This window comes from Perissodus microlepis, chromosome 11 (genome assembly GCF_051167445.1).
Source record: "Perissodus microlepis isolate ML-2025 ecotype Zambia chromosome 11, ASM5116744v1, whole genome shotgun sequence".
Classification (NCBI taxonomy): domain Eukaryota; kingdom Metazoa; phylum Chordata; class Actinopteri; order Cichliformes; family Cichlidae; genus Perissodus; species Perissodus microlepis.
The window spans coordinates 19,695,356-19,711,912 of record NC_140471.1 but is presented as its reverse complement, the minus strand read 5'-3'; the positions used below and the strand labels follow the sequence as shown (position 1 = coordinate 19,711,912).

At 44.2% G+C, this 16,557-nt stretch overlaps 1 protein-coding gene across 3 annotated transcripts; it reads right to left on the bottom strand.

Annotated features, from left to right (window-relative positions):
• Window positions 1-198: 198 nt before the first annotated feature.
• atxn1b (ataxin 1b) lies at window positions 199-15,142 on the bottom strand. Of its 3 annotated transcripts, XM_084943012.1 has the most exons (4): window positions 12,109-12,515; window positions 11,130-11,267; window positions 6,504-8,571; window positions 199-4,902 (listed from the first exon to the last, which is right to left on the bottom strand). In XM_084943012.1, the coding sequence occupies exons 3-4, from the start codon at window positions 8,307-8,309 to the stop codon at window positions 4,207-4,209; spliced, it is 2,502 nt and encodes an 833-aa protein (XP_084799138.1). In that variant the 5' UTR covers window positions 8,310-8,571; window positions 11,130-11,267; window positions 12,109-12,515; the 3' UTR covers window positions 199-4,206. The 3 variants fall into 3 exon arrangements, with proteins under 3 accessions (XP_084799138.1, XP_084799139.1, XP_084799137.1); XM_084943013.1 differs by lacking the exons at window positions 11,130-11,267; window positions 12,109-12,515 and adding an exon at window positions 15,119-15,142; XM_084943011.1 differs by lacking the exon at window positions 11,130-11,267.
• Between the last annotated feature and the right edge of the window lie 1,415 nt (window positions 15,143-16,557).

Here is a 16,557-nt window from a genome sequence, read left to right as displayed (position 1 = left end):
TCGGATATCTCTCGAGTGGAAACATTTATCATATTCTCACAGATGGTAAGCCTCATTTGAACATGAAAACACAGCTGACGGACCCTTTCCTTCTACCTCTGTCACTCACAAACACAAAAACACCCCCTCCCCACCTTCACCCTTACAATGCGGTAAGCAAGGACATCTTGTGGAAAGGAAACATGAAAAGACACGTGCTGCATTTATTCTTTATCATCTCTTTATTTCTTTGAATATATTTGATCAAATGTAAAATCAAACATTTGGAGTAAAGATTTAACAGTTTTCTGACTAGCAAATATCAACACCATCAAAATAAAGGAACATTATTGATACTTACTACATAATGTACGCATATAGGACATACTCTATCTTAGCTAAGATTTATCCAAACAGACCCAAATTACAAAATATTTTTTTTAATTTTTTTTTTTAGTCTTTGACTCCCGTTATTTCCTGGGTTTTTGAGCTGGTGCAAAAAGAAAATATCTTAGGTGAAGCAGTATCTTGTATCCTTGTCAAATAAATGATGAAGTATTTATAGAAATAAAATGTCACTTTAAAGGTCTGTACATGGGGATCAGTGTTTTTCCTCTCCACTGGCAACAAGGTCATACCAACGTTAGAATGGAAGACTTTGGCTATTTACAAATCGCTGAGATGTTGTACAGGTAGCGTACAATTCCTCCCAGACATGCTGTACATTACTTGTGTTTATCAGTTACGCTTTCACCCCTCCCCACGCACACACACGCACACACACACACCCATATGTCAAAGTGCAATTCCATAGATCACCACAATGCAGCACCTATATGCCATATTCAACATTGTACAGAACAGCTGTGAAAATTACATATTCTAAGGGGCCCATCTTTAGAATATAAATTAGAGTTAAAGGGGTTGGATCTATATTATTACTAAACCCTTCCAACAGTGTGATATAGACCTACTTCACAGCAGCCATTCTGGCATGAATTAGGTGGAAAACGCAGGAGTTATTATTGACATTAATGAACCATCTGTTCTGTTTAGGTGCAGCGTTATAATTCATGTGATTTCTGCGTTTACGTATCATTTTGTGTCATAATGGCTGCTGTGGGGGGAAACCAAAGGTCTTGAACTTGCAGTAAAGCGCTTACACGTGTGGTTACAAGTGCAGACCAACCTTTTCAAGTACAAACTCTGCCCCCCGTTAGTGTGATTTACCTTTATTTACCTTTATTAATACACACCATTTAATTCACAGCACGCACAGCTGAGTAGAGGACTGACTACCAACAATAACTGCGTGACTCTGCAGGGCTTTTGACGTTAAGACTGGTAACATGTTTCTCTTATTGTCAACAAAAACACATGAAAAAAACATGAAGATTCATAATCAAAGGAAATCATGACTAACATTCAAAAGTGGAGCTTCATAGCATGGGTTTCCGTGGCCGAGCAGCTCCTGTAGGTCCAATGTGCAGTGGTCTGGTACTTTTGTCCATATGGTTCAGTTCCTAATTTATGTCCAATGAAATATAAACTATGATTTAGCTTTAACACCAACTATTCAGTAGGAACGAGTATAGTTTGATGCCACAGACAAGGGGCAGCGAAGAGATTTGTTGACAATAAGAAAAAGTTAAAAAAAAAAAAAAACTTTTTTCCTTTAAACATTAACTTGACATTTCAAATATTTTTTTCTTGTGTCATGGAGTCCTTACAGTTGAAAAATAATTTGCTTTAGGGAAATACAAACATGGGCCAGGCTAGGAAAAGGAAATGGATCAAACAGGAGCTCTGCTTTGTAACAGTGAGTAGGATATAAGACCACGTAGCTTTGGAGAACAGTCACTGGGCAGTGTTTAGCCTGAGCAGTCAAACACAAACAGAACAGTCTGGTTACTTGGGTTTACAATAAACACCTTTTAGGAGTTCAATGGCTATTATGAGAAACTGCAGTCCATATTCACACATACTGTAATGTTGCAGTGTGCAAATCAAACTACGTCTGAGGAGGCCCTAATTATGAAGAGGTATAGCACATTCATTGACATTTGATCAATACCAGAAGTGACGGAAACGATAGGACCACTTGGTTTTGGTGCATTAATGGAATGATTGAAGAAGGAGGTGCCGTGGCACATACAGTACATAGGCTACATAAGGGTTAAATACACACTGTACACTTTCTAGATTACAATGCACTGTACATGATCAACACTAGCTGGCTAGTTAACTCTGCATTTCTCTTTCTTTCTCTGAATAGTAGCTCTATAAATCATCAAAAATAAAGTTTACCCAATGTGTGTTTACATTCCCTGCTCCGCTATATAATGCTTTTTCTCTCTCTCTCAGTGATAAACCTTTAGGACATGTGATGCGATGAAAAACAGTCAGTTATTCTCATAATATCTCATAGTAGCTGAGTAGGAGGGACACCACCACCACACTCCATTCGGACGCTTCATCAAAGTGCTGCTGTCAAAACACACATGTACACATGACTGTGGACATACACGACATTGTTTCAGGCCTACACGTACACACACTCACACACACAGCATACACTGGCTGCTCACACGCACACAGACATATATTGTTCCTGAGTATGAATTGTAGGATATTTCTTTAGGAAAGAAATAACGTGTCCACTAATCTACTGTCAGAAAGTAAAGTTTGCTGTTTTAATCGGAACAGCAGTGCTCTGAAATACATGTATGGGCTTAAGAAAGGCACACCGCCTTTAAGGTTTTTAACAGAAAACCCCAAAGAACCATGTGCTGCTGTGAACTAGATACATACTATAGATCTAAGGCCATAGATTCTGTAATGAAAGTAAGCTCACTGCAATAATAAGAGAGCCACAGAGCTGTTCAGCATCGTTCAGTTTAATATTGTGCAGTTGTGGCCTGCAACATACTCTCTACGCTCTTACTGGCAGCTGATTTCAGTTAGCTTGTACTCGTCCAGCACCAAACAGCAGACAAGCGTCTCAGCAACTAGCTGGTGATGCAGAGATTAGCAAGCGCCAGATATACTCTTCAGGAAGTGGTTACAAAAAAAAGCTAAAAAGTATGATAAAGTGGACTTAACGTCTTCCTGGCTGTCTGAAAAACACTCCAAATGAATGTTGCTCTGTGTGTTTCGGGCGCCTCATTAGTTAATGCAGTTAGCCAGCTATGTTTTGCATTGCAGTATTAGGGCTCAATCCACACAGGAATTAGCTGAAACTTGAATTATCTCTGGATCTGAAACACTGTACACAGCAGCCACAGCTAACGACAGATGTAATTTAGTGAAGCACGCAATCGCTGAAAGGGAGTATGAGACTAAAACTCAAGGTCAAGGTATTGAGGCAAAGTCAACAAAGGAACTTTACCAGAGGAATGCATCTATGTGCAGCTGCCGTCACCTTATCTTGTGAGTGGCGTGGCAAACGCGAGTCAGTACTGAGGACAGACTGAGTGGTTTACATTCAGGCCTTATCAGTCTTGATTTACAGGTTAACAACTGAGCTCATAGCTTCCAGCAACATGTACGCTTTAATCCTGTGGTCTGTTTAACAGACATGGAAAAAAAATCACACACACAGAGACCAACGCTCAGGCACAAACACTCAGTGACGCACACACACATACACAGACAAGGCCACCTGCAGTAGCATATGGATTTGTAACGGCATAAAAAGTTTAAAAAAACCCGAAAACTCAGAGTTTATCGTTGTTATGACTGAGCGTTCTCATCAAAACACCAGAAGGTCTCTCTTCGACTCCCTTGCACCACAACACACCAAATTAACAGTGAATCACAACCAAACTTTCTAAACACTGACGTCAGGGTCTGTGCTCGCTCTTGTTAAATGGTTAACTGACCTGCATCCACCATGTTTAAAGTCCATCTCCAACGGAGAGCCAGCTTATGATATGTGACACGCAAACCAAATGACTCTCAGATGTGTGCCAGCCATTCGTACTCAACATTCACTCTGCATTCATTTTTGCTTTCAGCATTGATTGCACTGATCTTGTGTGTGATACCACTTATGAAGGTACTCCGCTGTCCTTAATTATATGTATCAGACTTGTATGAAAGAAAAGAAAACATGTAAATACTGCGTAAACTTAGTCTTATATTACAGTAGTCTGGATAGAGAGAAACAAGGAGGAGGCTGGGGGTGGGGACTAAACACAACGCATCTTGCAGGTGTTTAAAATTCTCTCAACAGTCTACTCTTTTGTTCAAGCATCTTTCACTCCCTGTACGTGAATGGCCCTCTATGCTGATTTTGACCTCGTGAGGGAGGAAGGAAGGTTTGGGCAGAGTCACGGGAGGCTCGTCCTCAGCTCTCTCAGTCTGGTCTCGCTCCGGTGCTGACCAGCGTCTCTTGCGGACTGCAGGTCTCTCTGTCTCACTGCATTGTTGTTTAGACAGAGTAGACACGTCTGTTTTCACTGATTCCTGTCTTGTGTCTCCAGTCCCAGAGATTGCCAGCACAGGTCCAGCTCTGTAGATCCCTTCTGCCTGTCCTGGAAGTATTCCCAATCCTGCTGGTAGCTCTACTCCTGGTCCCGGACCAGTGGCCTGCTGCCTCTCCAGTCTGTCTCCATTGGAAGCCTTCATGAGAAGACCGTTGTTACTGCCCACAGAGTTTGCACTCATACTGTTCCTTAGATTGGGATCCATGTTGTGACAGGAGTCAGAGAGGTGGCCAGGCTTTAGCTTTTTCCCCAAAGCTGAGCTGTCTGTTAGAGAACCATTCCTCATGCCACGGAGGGTCAGAGACACACACACATCCCCCACACAGAGCTTAGCACAGGACAGCTCAAACAACTGTGTGGTCCGGTCAGGGCAGCACGATGACCAGCCCTGGCCAAAGACAAAGAAAGGATACTCCACCAGCACCTCCACACACACCTGGACAGGAGAACAAGCACAACAGAGTCAGTCAGATTTCTGCAAAAGACACACAGAAAACATTTAACCATCTATTCATCCACCTCAATGATCCATCTATATTCTGAACTGCTTGTCCAACTTAAAGTTGCAAGGAAACTGGAGTCTATTTTTTCTGTCCTGGGGTGAGAGGTGGGGCACACCTCGGACAGGTCGCTAGTCCACCACAGGAAAACAAAAACCATCGTAAGCCAAATACATACAGCATGTTAATAATAAAAGAAAAGTAGAAAAAGCACCAAAAAAAATAGTTTAAAGTGGGTGGATTCTATTTTTGCTTCAGTGTCAGGGTCCCCGTAAGGTGGATGGTAGCTCACTGTCAAACTGTCACTGCTTACTGGGCCAGCTGGATTGAAGTGAGCCCCAAGAGCAGCAAATAATTCACTTAAGAAAGAGACAAAGGCAAAAGAAATTGGGAAAAAAATTGAGTCATAGGGACCTGGAGTTGAAATGCTTACCTTACAATTAAAAAAACAATTAAAAAACAACTGAAAAACAAATGCTTGATTGCCTAAGTCAACGGCATTGGTAGATTTGCATCGGTAATGAAAGATGACAAAGTTGTGTTTAGTGTGTGTTAATGATGCATAAACATCAGCTGTTCACTCTATAATATATTTAACATAAATCCATACTTAATGACCAACTAAAAAGAGTACAGCGATGCCACATCTACTGTATGATTCGCTTGTCTGCTTTTTTTTTTTTCTTTCCCTTCTTCCCACAGCCAGTCGAGGCAGATGGCAGGCCCTCCATGAGTCTGGTTCTGCTGGATGGTTCTTCCTATTAAAAGGGAGTTTTTCTTTCCCACTGTACCCAAGTGCTTGCTCACAGATCTAAAGCACCTTTGAGGTGACTGTTGTTGTGATTTGGCACAATATAAATAAAACTGAACTGAATTGACTGAAATAAAAAGTGTTTGTTTGTTTTTTTAAAGTGTCAAAATCTGAGCAGCAGTGACTTTTTTCAATATAATGTATTTTAATATATATATATATATATGTATATATATATACATACACATATATATATATACATATACATACATACATACACATTCCACTTGAGCATCGATTTCTCTGTCAGATTTTTTTTATTTATTTTAGCTGTGGTGACATTCGTTGACCTTAATACTCTAGAATCAGTCAGGCTGAAGTCCATATGGCTTTTAAAACAACTGTAACATGCCCAGATTCACCCATCTATAAAAGTAATGACTTTTAGCCTTTCAAACATAGTGCTGTGTTGTGTAAAATCTATTTTTAGCATCTGTTCTAAAACAGCGAGTTAGAGGATTGGAAAATAAAGATGCGCAGCAGGAAGAGTGTTTTTAATTTCCTCATTTCTAAATTATGGATGAATTTTGAAACACTGCAGCTGCTTTAAGCAAAAGTGGATTGTTACAGAAATGCTGTCAACGATTTCATGATTTCATCGTTTGGAAGCAATACAGATTTTTGCTGCCAATGTATCTTTTGAGATTTTCACCAGGGGGTGCCAAAGACTAGAGATTGCAAAGACTCTTAAAAAATAAACAATAAAATGAATGTGACATCATTTACCTGGGCTTTGAGCTCTCCTACAGAAAACTGTATAACCACAGCATTAGGACTTTGACCACTGTCAATACGCTCCACGGTGCTGGAGTCAATCTTGAGCTCGCTGCTAATCTCAGCGCTTTGGATGAAGTCCTCTGTCTTGAGGTCCTCCACACGCTTCAGCTCTCCATCGGCCAGCTGGATGATGGAGCCCCGCATGAAGAAAGGAGGAAGCGCCACAGGAGAGGAGGAAGCGGAAACCGAGGGGGAGGCCTGGATGGCAGCAGGGACAGAAGCGGGAACCGGAGTGGGAGTCGGGGAGGGAGTAGCCACCACTGCAGGAATCGGGTTTGAAGGCAGTACTGACAATGCTGGAGCCTGTGCAACTGCGTTGGGTGGTTGATTTCCATCTGGCCCTAGTGCCTCACACTTGGACAGGGCTGTGGCCAGATAGGCATGAGGCATGGCGGTGGATATCTGAGGGGTAGTAGTGGAGGTGAGGGCACTTACAGTACGACTAACCTCCATTTCTGTGCAGTTATTGGAACTGCTGACTGGAATGAGAAGGGATTGGCCACTCGGGATGACCAGATGTGGAGGCAGTGCTGCGTGGTAGCTGACAGTATGCTGGTTTGCACTTGTGATATAGCCAATGATCGGTGCCTGTGTGGAAGAGTAGAGACTGGCTGGCATCTCGTCAGGGGGTAGAGTGGTCTGAATGACAGTATGTGGAGCAACAGACTTCACCACTTCTGACGAAGAAAAGGAGGCAAAAGACGAAGGTCTGGACACTGGCTTTCCCAAGCAAATCCCTCCTTTCTCAGTCTGGACTAAAGAGATCTTATTTGAGCCAGTTTCGTGCTCAACTCCATGGTTGGGCTGGGCCACAAGCACCAAAGAGGTCTGGAGTCCTGCAGGGTTTTGGCCATAGTCAGCAGGTAGGAGGATATGTCTGGCCTCATAACTCTGCACCTGCTGATGGTTTGCTGGCTGACTAGTGGCTTTTGCCTGTTTGGCTGCCTCCACTTCCCCATTCAGCACAGCCTTAGCATGCCCTTCTGGTTTCTTTCCAGCAGAACCATCTGCATACTGGACCACGAGCTGGGAAGGAGCAAGCGTAAGCGTCTGGGGGAGGACGGCTGTGTGAGGGTGGAGCTGAAGTTGGGCCGTAGGTGAGGCGACGGCATTTCCGCTGACAGTCAGAGGTGCTCTGCTGTCCAGGTGGATGTACTGGCTGGTGACTTGAGGAGAGCTTGGGAGTGACACGGGGGCCAGTTCAGTGGGGGAGAGGCCTATTTGAAACTGCTGCTCCCCTTTGGTGTTGGGCGAGATAAGGGCAGTGGTGTAACCATCCAGCTGGGGACGCTGTCCGACTATGGTCGAGCTGTTTTGCACAGTATTAGCATTTGTTGAAATAATATGAGAGGATATGTATCCTGCATAGGGCCCAGAGCTGATGAACTGAACATTAGGTCCCAGTTGAGCAAACTGGATTGTTCCAGCTTGCTGGGGTAGGGCTGTGGGGTAAACTGCAGGCAGAGAGGCCAAGGGTAGGGCAGATATAGGTGTGGCTGAAGAAGGAAGAGAAGTAGAGGGAGAAGAGGAGGAAGCAGAGGAGACGGGACATCTAGGGCTTTCTACTTCCCTGGATTTGCAGCGTTCACTGGCTACACTGGCCAGCCATGCTAGGTTTTCTGTGTGGGGACTATCAGATGCAACTGCAGCAGGTGGTGTTGCTGTTGCTATTACCACTGGCCTCTGCTCCATAGCCAGGATCTCGCGCTTCTTAGGAGGAAGGCATCCATTGCTTCGCTCTTGGTTAGATTTCATTGTGCCGCTGCAGTTTTAATATTCCCTGGCACTGCTTCTAGGTCCCTCTGAGGCTACTTTCTCTCTGTCTCACCTCCCCTCAGTGGTTATATGCAGGGCCAGCCTCTCTGGGCTTGGTGACTCTGCCTCTGTTGTTTGTTTTCACTGTTCAGGGTCTCACACCGGAGAAGACGGAGCCATTCCTGCTCACAAAATGAGCCCCAAAGACTTCATGAGGAATCATCTCTGATCGATCCGCCTCTTCCACAATGTCAATGGGAATCTGAAGGCAGAGAGAAGCTAACGTCAGCATTTGTGCTAAACAAATAAACTGAAATTAGAATTAAATCTCATTAGTCTAATGGCACTGTAGAAATATCCCAGTCTGCTCAGGCAGCGATTATTAAACATATTTTCAAAATGCTCTGCAGAGGTGGAAACAAGAAAAACAAAACCACTACCCCCTTGCTTCCATGTTTGTGAAGCTACTGCTCCATGTTTTGCCACTAGGTGGTAGCTGGTGTAAGCGTTGCAGGTAATTCGTGTCGGTCTATGTGCTTGAACACAACACGTAGTGCAGTCTGTGTAGGCTACACGACGCTCTGTGAGTAGACTCCAAATACTATCTGCAAGGATCTACAAAGACTCGTCAGTCATAGTTCAACCCTCAGCCTGCCTTTCCACGAGCAATACACAGGAAAATACAGTGCAATGCTGTGTGTCATCATTTGCATAATGTGGAAAAGGTTTCTCATGTTTTCACCAGGCAGGAGTTTTCAGAACTGCCGTGTTTTCATGTCTGTGTGCAGTCTCATGTGCACTGCTATTGGCTGTTATCTTGCTCCAGGGTCTAGTGTAAGAAAGCAGGGCAGAGTGAAGGGATAGCAGCACACAGAGAAACAGCCCCAGAGGACCATATGTTTTTGTCTTTACTTTAAGAGTCTAAGACCTTGGCATCATGAGTACTTCAGAAAATGAAGCGAAAACAATATGCACACAAGATTTCAACAATTTGAAATCTGATTGTATTACATTCTGCAAGAGCCTTGATTTTCTTTTTTCTTCTATACCTTATTTATAAAGTGTATCAAAGTTCAATGTAATACAGGACGGAAAACAAACAATGAATGAGTTTGGTAACAGTCCGGTTTAGCAAGAGGCAGAGTGAAAGCTGAGTTAAATGAGAAGTGAAACAATGTGTTTATTCACAGGAATAGGGAGGAAAGTTTGATGTGTAGGGGGTCGGTTAGTTAGTAGCTAGTGGAAGGTTCAGTTTAGATTCAGGCATCTGTACTCGCAGATATGATATCTGTTAAACATGCACATAGAAGGCAATGCAAATTCCATAAATTCAAACAACAATAACATGCAGTATTTTGGCTCATATTTTGTGTTTCTTTTATTTCTTTTACTGAGAGACTGTTTTTTTTCCTTCAGGCTTATCTCTGGGTTAATGCACAAGACTCTGAGTTGTTCATTAGCCAGAGGAATAACTGAAATGGACTATATGACACACACATCCATCCATCCATTCGTTTTCTCTTCCTCCATTCCTTTCATAGAAGCTCCACTATTGGAAAATGCTAAAGTGTATTTTCATCTTACGGCCGAGGTTTACTACAGCAGGCAACCACAGACATGTTACATAAAAACAGAAGGAAGAAAAAAAGGGGGGAAAAAAATGCACAGAAGACGATCTTGGTCCTTTTTTACTCAAACACATCTACCCCTGACACCAGCTTTGGCAAGGTCACTGTCTCGAAAAGCAGCAACAACCCCTGTGCAATTTATCTAGCCTTGCAGACAAGTAGAGCCACCAGATGTAACAAAGGGGGGGAAAACAGCAGAGATAGAAACAGAAGCAGAAAAAGAAAGAAGGAGAATGAGGGGGAGGAGAAGGAGAAATGCAATGCAAAACGACAGGATGTGGAAGGAGGCGAGGGAGCGAGGGGAGAGACAAAAGAAGATTAGGAATTGGGAAGAAGGAGGAATAATAGGGAATGAGAAGGAGACAGAGAACGCTGCTTCTCCTGACCCACATTAAGCAGCGCCTGCAGCATCAGAGCGCCATTGCCCCCGCCTCGCTGAGAGATCCCCGATCGGCGACGCAGCCGCCGCTATAGTCTGAGAGACACTGTGCGGCATCGCTCGGTGGCAACAACCCCACCTCAGCAACACCATGTCAACACCGTAATGACATCACATCTGAAGCACAAGGACCTCCTATCATCACAGCAGCACTGGAAGACAAAGCCAGCATGCTTTGATTCTCAAACGCCACAAAAACACACCATCAGTGTCAACAGACTAAAACAGGAAGCTGTCTCTCCTTTCCTGGACACGGTACTCGCTACACACAGTTACACATACACACACACGCATACGGCTCAGCAGCCAAAACCTCTCTAGATTTTCCACCGTCAGCCTATTATTAGAACACTGACACCAACAAACATAAGGCCTACGCGATACTATGGAGAACAAAGGCGAGCTTTCAAGATGTGAGTGTCACACCGAGCCACGCAGCACGGGATCCCTGAGTCAGTCTCCCGGACCGGGACTGACACCTTTAAGACATGCATGGAGGGATGACAACAGAGAGGGAGAGAGAGAGGGTGGACAGAACTGTCTCTGTTCCACTCATCACACTGATGCTTTTCAGCGCAGACTGAGTGATGGAGCCACCCTTTCCCTTTTTTTCATACTCCCACACACACTCACAAAAAGCTACATAAACCACAGAAATAGGTTTGTGCAGCGGTGTGTGTCCGGATGAGGTGATTTCATTCAGCCTCTTCTGTGTGCTGTCTCCAGGTGAGAGGCCCCCCCGAGCAGACTTACATCTCCTCTCTTATGCAGCAGTTGCCAGCTCTTCCAGTCCCCCCGCCTCTTAACTTCCTCCGCCAGAGCTCCGAGTCTTCTCCCAGACCTACTATTTACTCCTTGCATTGATCACAGCTTCATAGCAGCAGCATTACTCTGGAGTCAGATTATGCAGAGAGGCACTGACATTATTTGATGACAATATCTTTTAGATCTAGGCAAATATTTACACAGAAAGCTAGTGCAATGACCCCGGGGTGATGAACCTGTTGTCAAGACTATACATCATGGCTCACCTGCTAGAGCAGACACAGACAGTTAGTGAATACCCTGCACAGCAAATGGCTATATATAGAAAACAAAAACATCATTATCAATCTGAGCTCTGGCATGAAACAGAAGGGGGAGGTATTGTGGAAGACAATGTGTGCCTCGGTTTTATGATTTGCTGCACGCAAATAGGACCTCACTTCACCTACTGCTGCTTCAAGCACAGGGGAAAAAATCAATACAGCGTACTGCTTTTTCTAATATTCAAAAGAGCCATTTTACTGTCCGCTTCTCTGTACAACAGTGCCGCCTGTGCCTTTAAGAGGCGGACTTGACTGTGTGGCAGACTAAAGCAGACAGTAAGAACAGGCACTGGGGTTCAGGCTGTTTGTCTTCACAATGACTCCAGAGTTCTGCATCACGGCTTGACACACAGCAGACGGGTGCATGCATACATGCGTCCCCTTCTCAGCGAGAACCCCTGCAAATGAGCGTGGTCACTGCTGTTCAGTCCCAGCGGCTGGTTGTGACTGTGGTCAGATCAGTGGGACTGATGCTGTGGCTGTAGCTGTAGCCTCTGGGGGGCTTAAGGATGACAGTGAGAGCGCATGAGTGTAGTAGCAGGGCAGAAAATACTACTATGCCACAAATCAAGAAGAAAAGAGAGACCCCCCCTCCTCCTCCCTCCTCCTCCTCTCCTCTGTTTAAAGTACTAAGAATAGCTCACCAGTCTCACCACAGCCACTGCTTGCAGAGCATGTCCGAGGATTCTTCCTGCCTGTCAGCGCGTGTGCGTCTGTGTTAGAGACGTGTTTCCTAGTAGGACTCCTCTTCCCGTTTCTCTCCTTTGTGCTGCTCTCCTCTCCTGGAGCCTGGGCTGTAAAGCTGCTCCTGTTCTGCCTCCTTCTCGTTCCCTCTCTCTCTGTCTCTGCCTCTGAATTCCGGTTTTTGGAGGGTATGCTGCCCCTGCAACGAGCTGACGGTAAAGGAAGTTCCCCACTTCTAGAGCTCACACCAAGACCTACGTGCAAGGCTGCTCTAACGTGTGTTATGCAAGGCCACCAGACCGCCAGCTCCCTCTCTGCTTGGTTGCTTCTCTCTCTCTCGCTTTCTCTCTCTCTCACTCAGTGTGTGTTTCTGCCTCTCTCCCACTCCCTCCCTCCCTCCTCTTTCTTTCTCTCGCAGTACTCCACTGACACAGCTCCTCCCCCAGCCAGCCTCATCAGCCGCATCAGGTATTCATTCAAAAAAACACACTCTACTTGGCTCAGCGCCCAGACTACGCTCACACAGAGAGAGAGCGAGAGCAGGGAGGGGGAGGGCGCAACAGACGGAGGGCGAGGGAGGGAGAGCTGGAGATTCAGAAAGGGTTTGCACAGGCAGATACTGCATGGATGAGAACAACCGTGGGATATTAATGTTGCAAACATACATGCAGACACACACAAGCCAGCAGAGGATTGTGGTGCTCAGTACACTAAAGCTTTGTTAATGCTCCGCCTTGCACTTTTTCATTTTCATATGCATTTTTCCTCTTGTAGAGCCAAATCTCCTAATCTGCCCTATGAGCTGGTCTACAGTTTACTTTCTCAGCCTCTATTCAGCTGCAAAATGGCTCAGAGTACACCCACCATAGGTCTCCCCAGGACTCCCCAAAGATATTTCCCTTGGTGCAGGCAGGGAGGGCCAGTTGGCACCAGGGCCCTCCTCAAGGCTTCCTGCATATCCTGTGCAGTTCACAACAGAAAGACAAGGAGGCACTCAGCACCAGACCAGCCAGCTTCCTGGGCCTCTGCAGGTGAGGCAAGCAGGGGAGGCTCTAAGATGGATGCTGAATGAGGAAAAAAACAGGCTATAGAATACAGCAAATCATTTCTACTGCATCAATAAGCCCAGTAATACACAGGCAAAATCACAAAATTATATATATAATGTTATAGTTAGGGCTGGATCAGGTGACCCTGAATTCTCCCTTACTTAGGCTGCAATAGGCCTTGGCCTGCAAGGGCTTCCTGTGATACACTGAGTGTCTCTTCTTCACTCATGTTTTTTCGCACATTGTGTTTTTACACACCACTCTTTCATCATTAGTAATTACTCATCTCTGGCTCTCTTCCACAGTGTATCTTCTCTCCTCTCTTCTACCCCTTATACAGAACCATTAGTGGCAGATGGCTGCCCCTCTCTGAGCCCAATTCTGCTGGAGGTTTCTTCCTGTTAAAAGGGAGTTTTTTCTTCCCACTGTCACCAAGTGCTTCCTCATAGGGCGTCACTTGATTGTAGGTCAGGAGTTCAAATCCTAACCAGGGCTTGTGGCATCTGGCAAGGCCCGCCAAGTCTACCTCGGTACAATCAAGAAGAATATGACTGAACACAGCTGCACGTGTTAAGGAACCAGGACATTCTGATGAGAAGTGAGCTAGTGGAACAAGAAGGCATCACAACCGATGAGAATAGGGAACTGTTGGAATGCTACTGCAAATGTAATCCCAGTGTAACAGATATTTGCAATCCCAGTGTTGCAGGAAAAGGATGTGGGACCTATGAATATATATATGTATAAAGTTGTAATTTTTGAGTTGCACGGGTGAAACCATAAATGCATACTTTTCCATGTAGACATTAGACCCTGATATATTGCCAGAAACTTCAGCGAGATGGAAGACAGAGATACAAATGACCACAAGCATGCAGAAGCACATGCTGAATGTACAAACTGAAGCTGTGTTTTTCCAGCTGTTGAACCTGAGAGAAAAAGAAAATAAACTTGCAGTGTGTCTTTCTTGCCAAAGGGGTACAGCCTCATCTTCCTACAATGACTGATATTACTACCAAGACACTGCCAAGCCAATGTAAACCTCAGGACCAACACTATCCCCACAGAAAGGGAACCGAAAGCAGCATGGCAAAAAAAAAAAAAAAAACCGCTGTGAAACAGACATCAACAACAAACAGAGGTTTGCACTGCCATAAAATGGCTCACTGTAAACTGAAGGTCAGAATTAATGTCAGACAAGTGATCTGACACGCTGCCTTCCGAGAATTCACAAATCCAGCTTAAGTTGCATGGGGTGAAATAAATGTGCAGTGTATAGAGGAGATCAAATCAAGCGTGAAGTCGCATAAAGACAGAGCTTTCAAATGTGTCTGGCTGTTTGTATCTCGATCAAGGGCTTCCTTGCATTAGTATGTCGGGAAAGCCTTCACCACAGATCAGAATATTGAGTCCCTGTTGACATCTTCACAGACACTGAATAATATCGGATGCTGATTATTGTGGTCCAACCCGATAGGTTTGTTTTGCTAGCCTAGCTGCATAGTCTAAGCAACATTTCTCAGTATGGTGCACACATAATGAGAGTGAGTGCATGAAACCAAATGTTTACACTGTAGTAGTAGCGACAGTAATAGTCCTGGAGTACTTGCACTAGTAATAGATAGTGATTTTAGCAGCAGCATATCATCGTTCTAACAAAATAAACAACGTACCCTTTCATTTGTAAACACACACATGTTCCTATACACTGAGTCTACGCTCTCTCCTACTCACACACTCAGTCGTTTTCAGCGAGGGAAAAAAAACCGTGAAAACTCAAGTGGGTTCCACTTGCTGTGGGCAATAACGCTGTGTGACCTTCACTCCAAAGCCAAACATGTCCAAGTACCAATTTAAGTTCTGGGGCAACTCTTTCAAGGTTGAGCTTTAAATTTAAAGAGATGCATCATATTAGGCCTACCTTGAACCTGGTGGGTGTCGAAGAAACAATTATCCAAGCATCATTACCCGCATTCCGTCCTGCATCCACACCACTTACCGGGCATAAGTGAGCATCCACTACTGCGGAAGGCATGTCCAGACATGCAAAAGCGCTTCTACTACACACAACTAAGGGGAAGCCTGCACGATGCAAATGGTCACATGATTTTCCCAAATCATGTGACCATGAAATGTTTGTTTGTTTGTTTGTTTGTTTGTTTGTTTGTTTGTTTGTTTGTTTGTTTGTTTGTTTTTCCATAGTGAGTTGTTTTTGTAGCCATTAGGTCATTTATCGTTTCTCAAAATGTTCCCCAGAACATCTGTCCAAAGAGCTCAGCAGGTATAGGTGTTCCACACAATAAGTCACACTCAGATAAACCAGAGAGCTAAAACAGCACTGACATAATGCAATAAATATTTAGCCAAAAATCCCCCATCAAAAAATTATGAATTATGAAATTATACAGTTTTATTTATATAGCGTCGATTTACAACACCATCTTGCTTTATACTGCAAGGTAAAAGACACATAAAAAATTGTTAGAGGGAAAATAATCATAAAATCCCCTATGAGCAAGCACTTAGTGATCGTGGGAAGGGAAAACTCCCTTTTGACAGGAAGTATAACCTCTGGTAGAGCCAGCGTCGGGGTGAAGGCAGCTAGCCATCTGCCGGGACCGGTTAGGGAGAAGAAAAAAGGACGGCTTGGCGAAACGGGGACAGAACACAAACATGAGAGAGAAGACAAAACTTTATAGCAAGCAGTAGTAAATTATGTGGGTGGTGAAAAGAGGGGGTGGAGAAGAAAGGGTCAGTGCATCATGGAAAGTCCCCAGGAGCCTGAGCTGATTGCAGCATAACTAAACTACAGTTCAGGGTCATGTCATCCAGTCCTGACTCATCAAAAAGCGAAGTTTTAAACCTAATCTTACAAATAGAGATGTTGTCTGTCTCCCCAGTGTAAACTGGGAGCTGGTTGCACAGAAAAGGTGCATGAAAGCTGAAAGATCTGCCTCCCATTCTACTTTCAGAAACCACAGTTAAGTCAGCAGTGTGAGAGTGAAGTGCTCTATTGGGATTCAAGGCTATTTATGTGAGAAGAAGGATTTTAAATTCAAGCCAATATGGGAGAAATATGATCTGTCTTTGTAGCCCCGGTCAGTACTCTCACTGCAGCATTTTTTACCATCTGCAGGCTTTTATTCAGGGAACTTTTAGAAGAACATTATAGAAAGAATGTACAATAGTCCAGCCTAGAAGAAACAAATATATGAATCAGCTGTCTGCAAAAGTAGTCTGATCAAAAACGTCACCTGTACAGGGGAACAGAGTGGGGTGGAAAGTGTCACATTAATAATAAGATGAAGTAGCATGCAAAATTAAATAAAAATACAATACTTCTGAATTGTAATTGGGCTA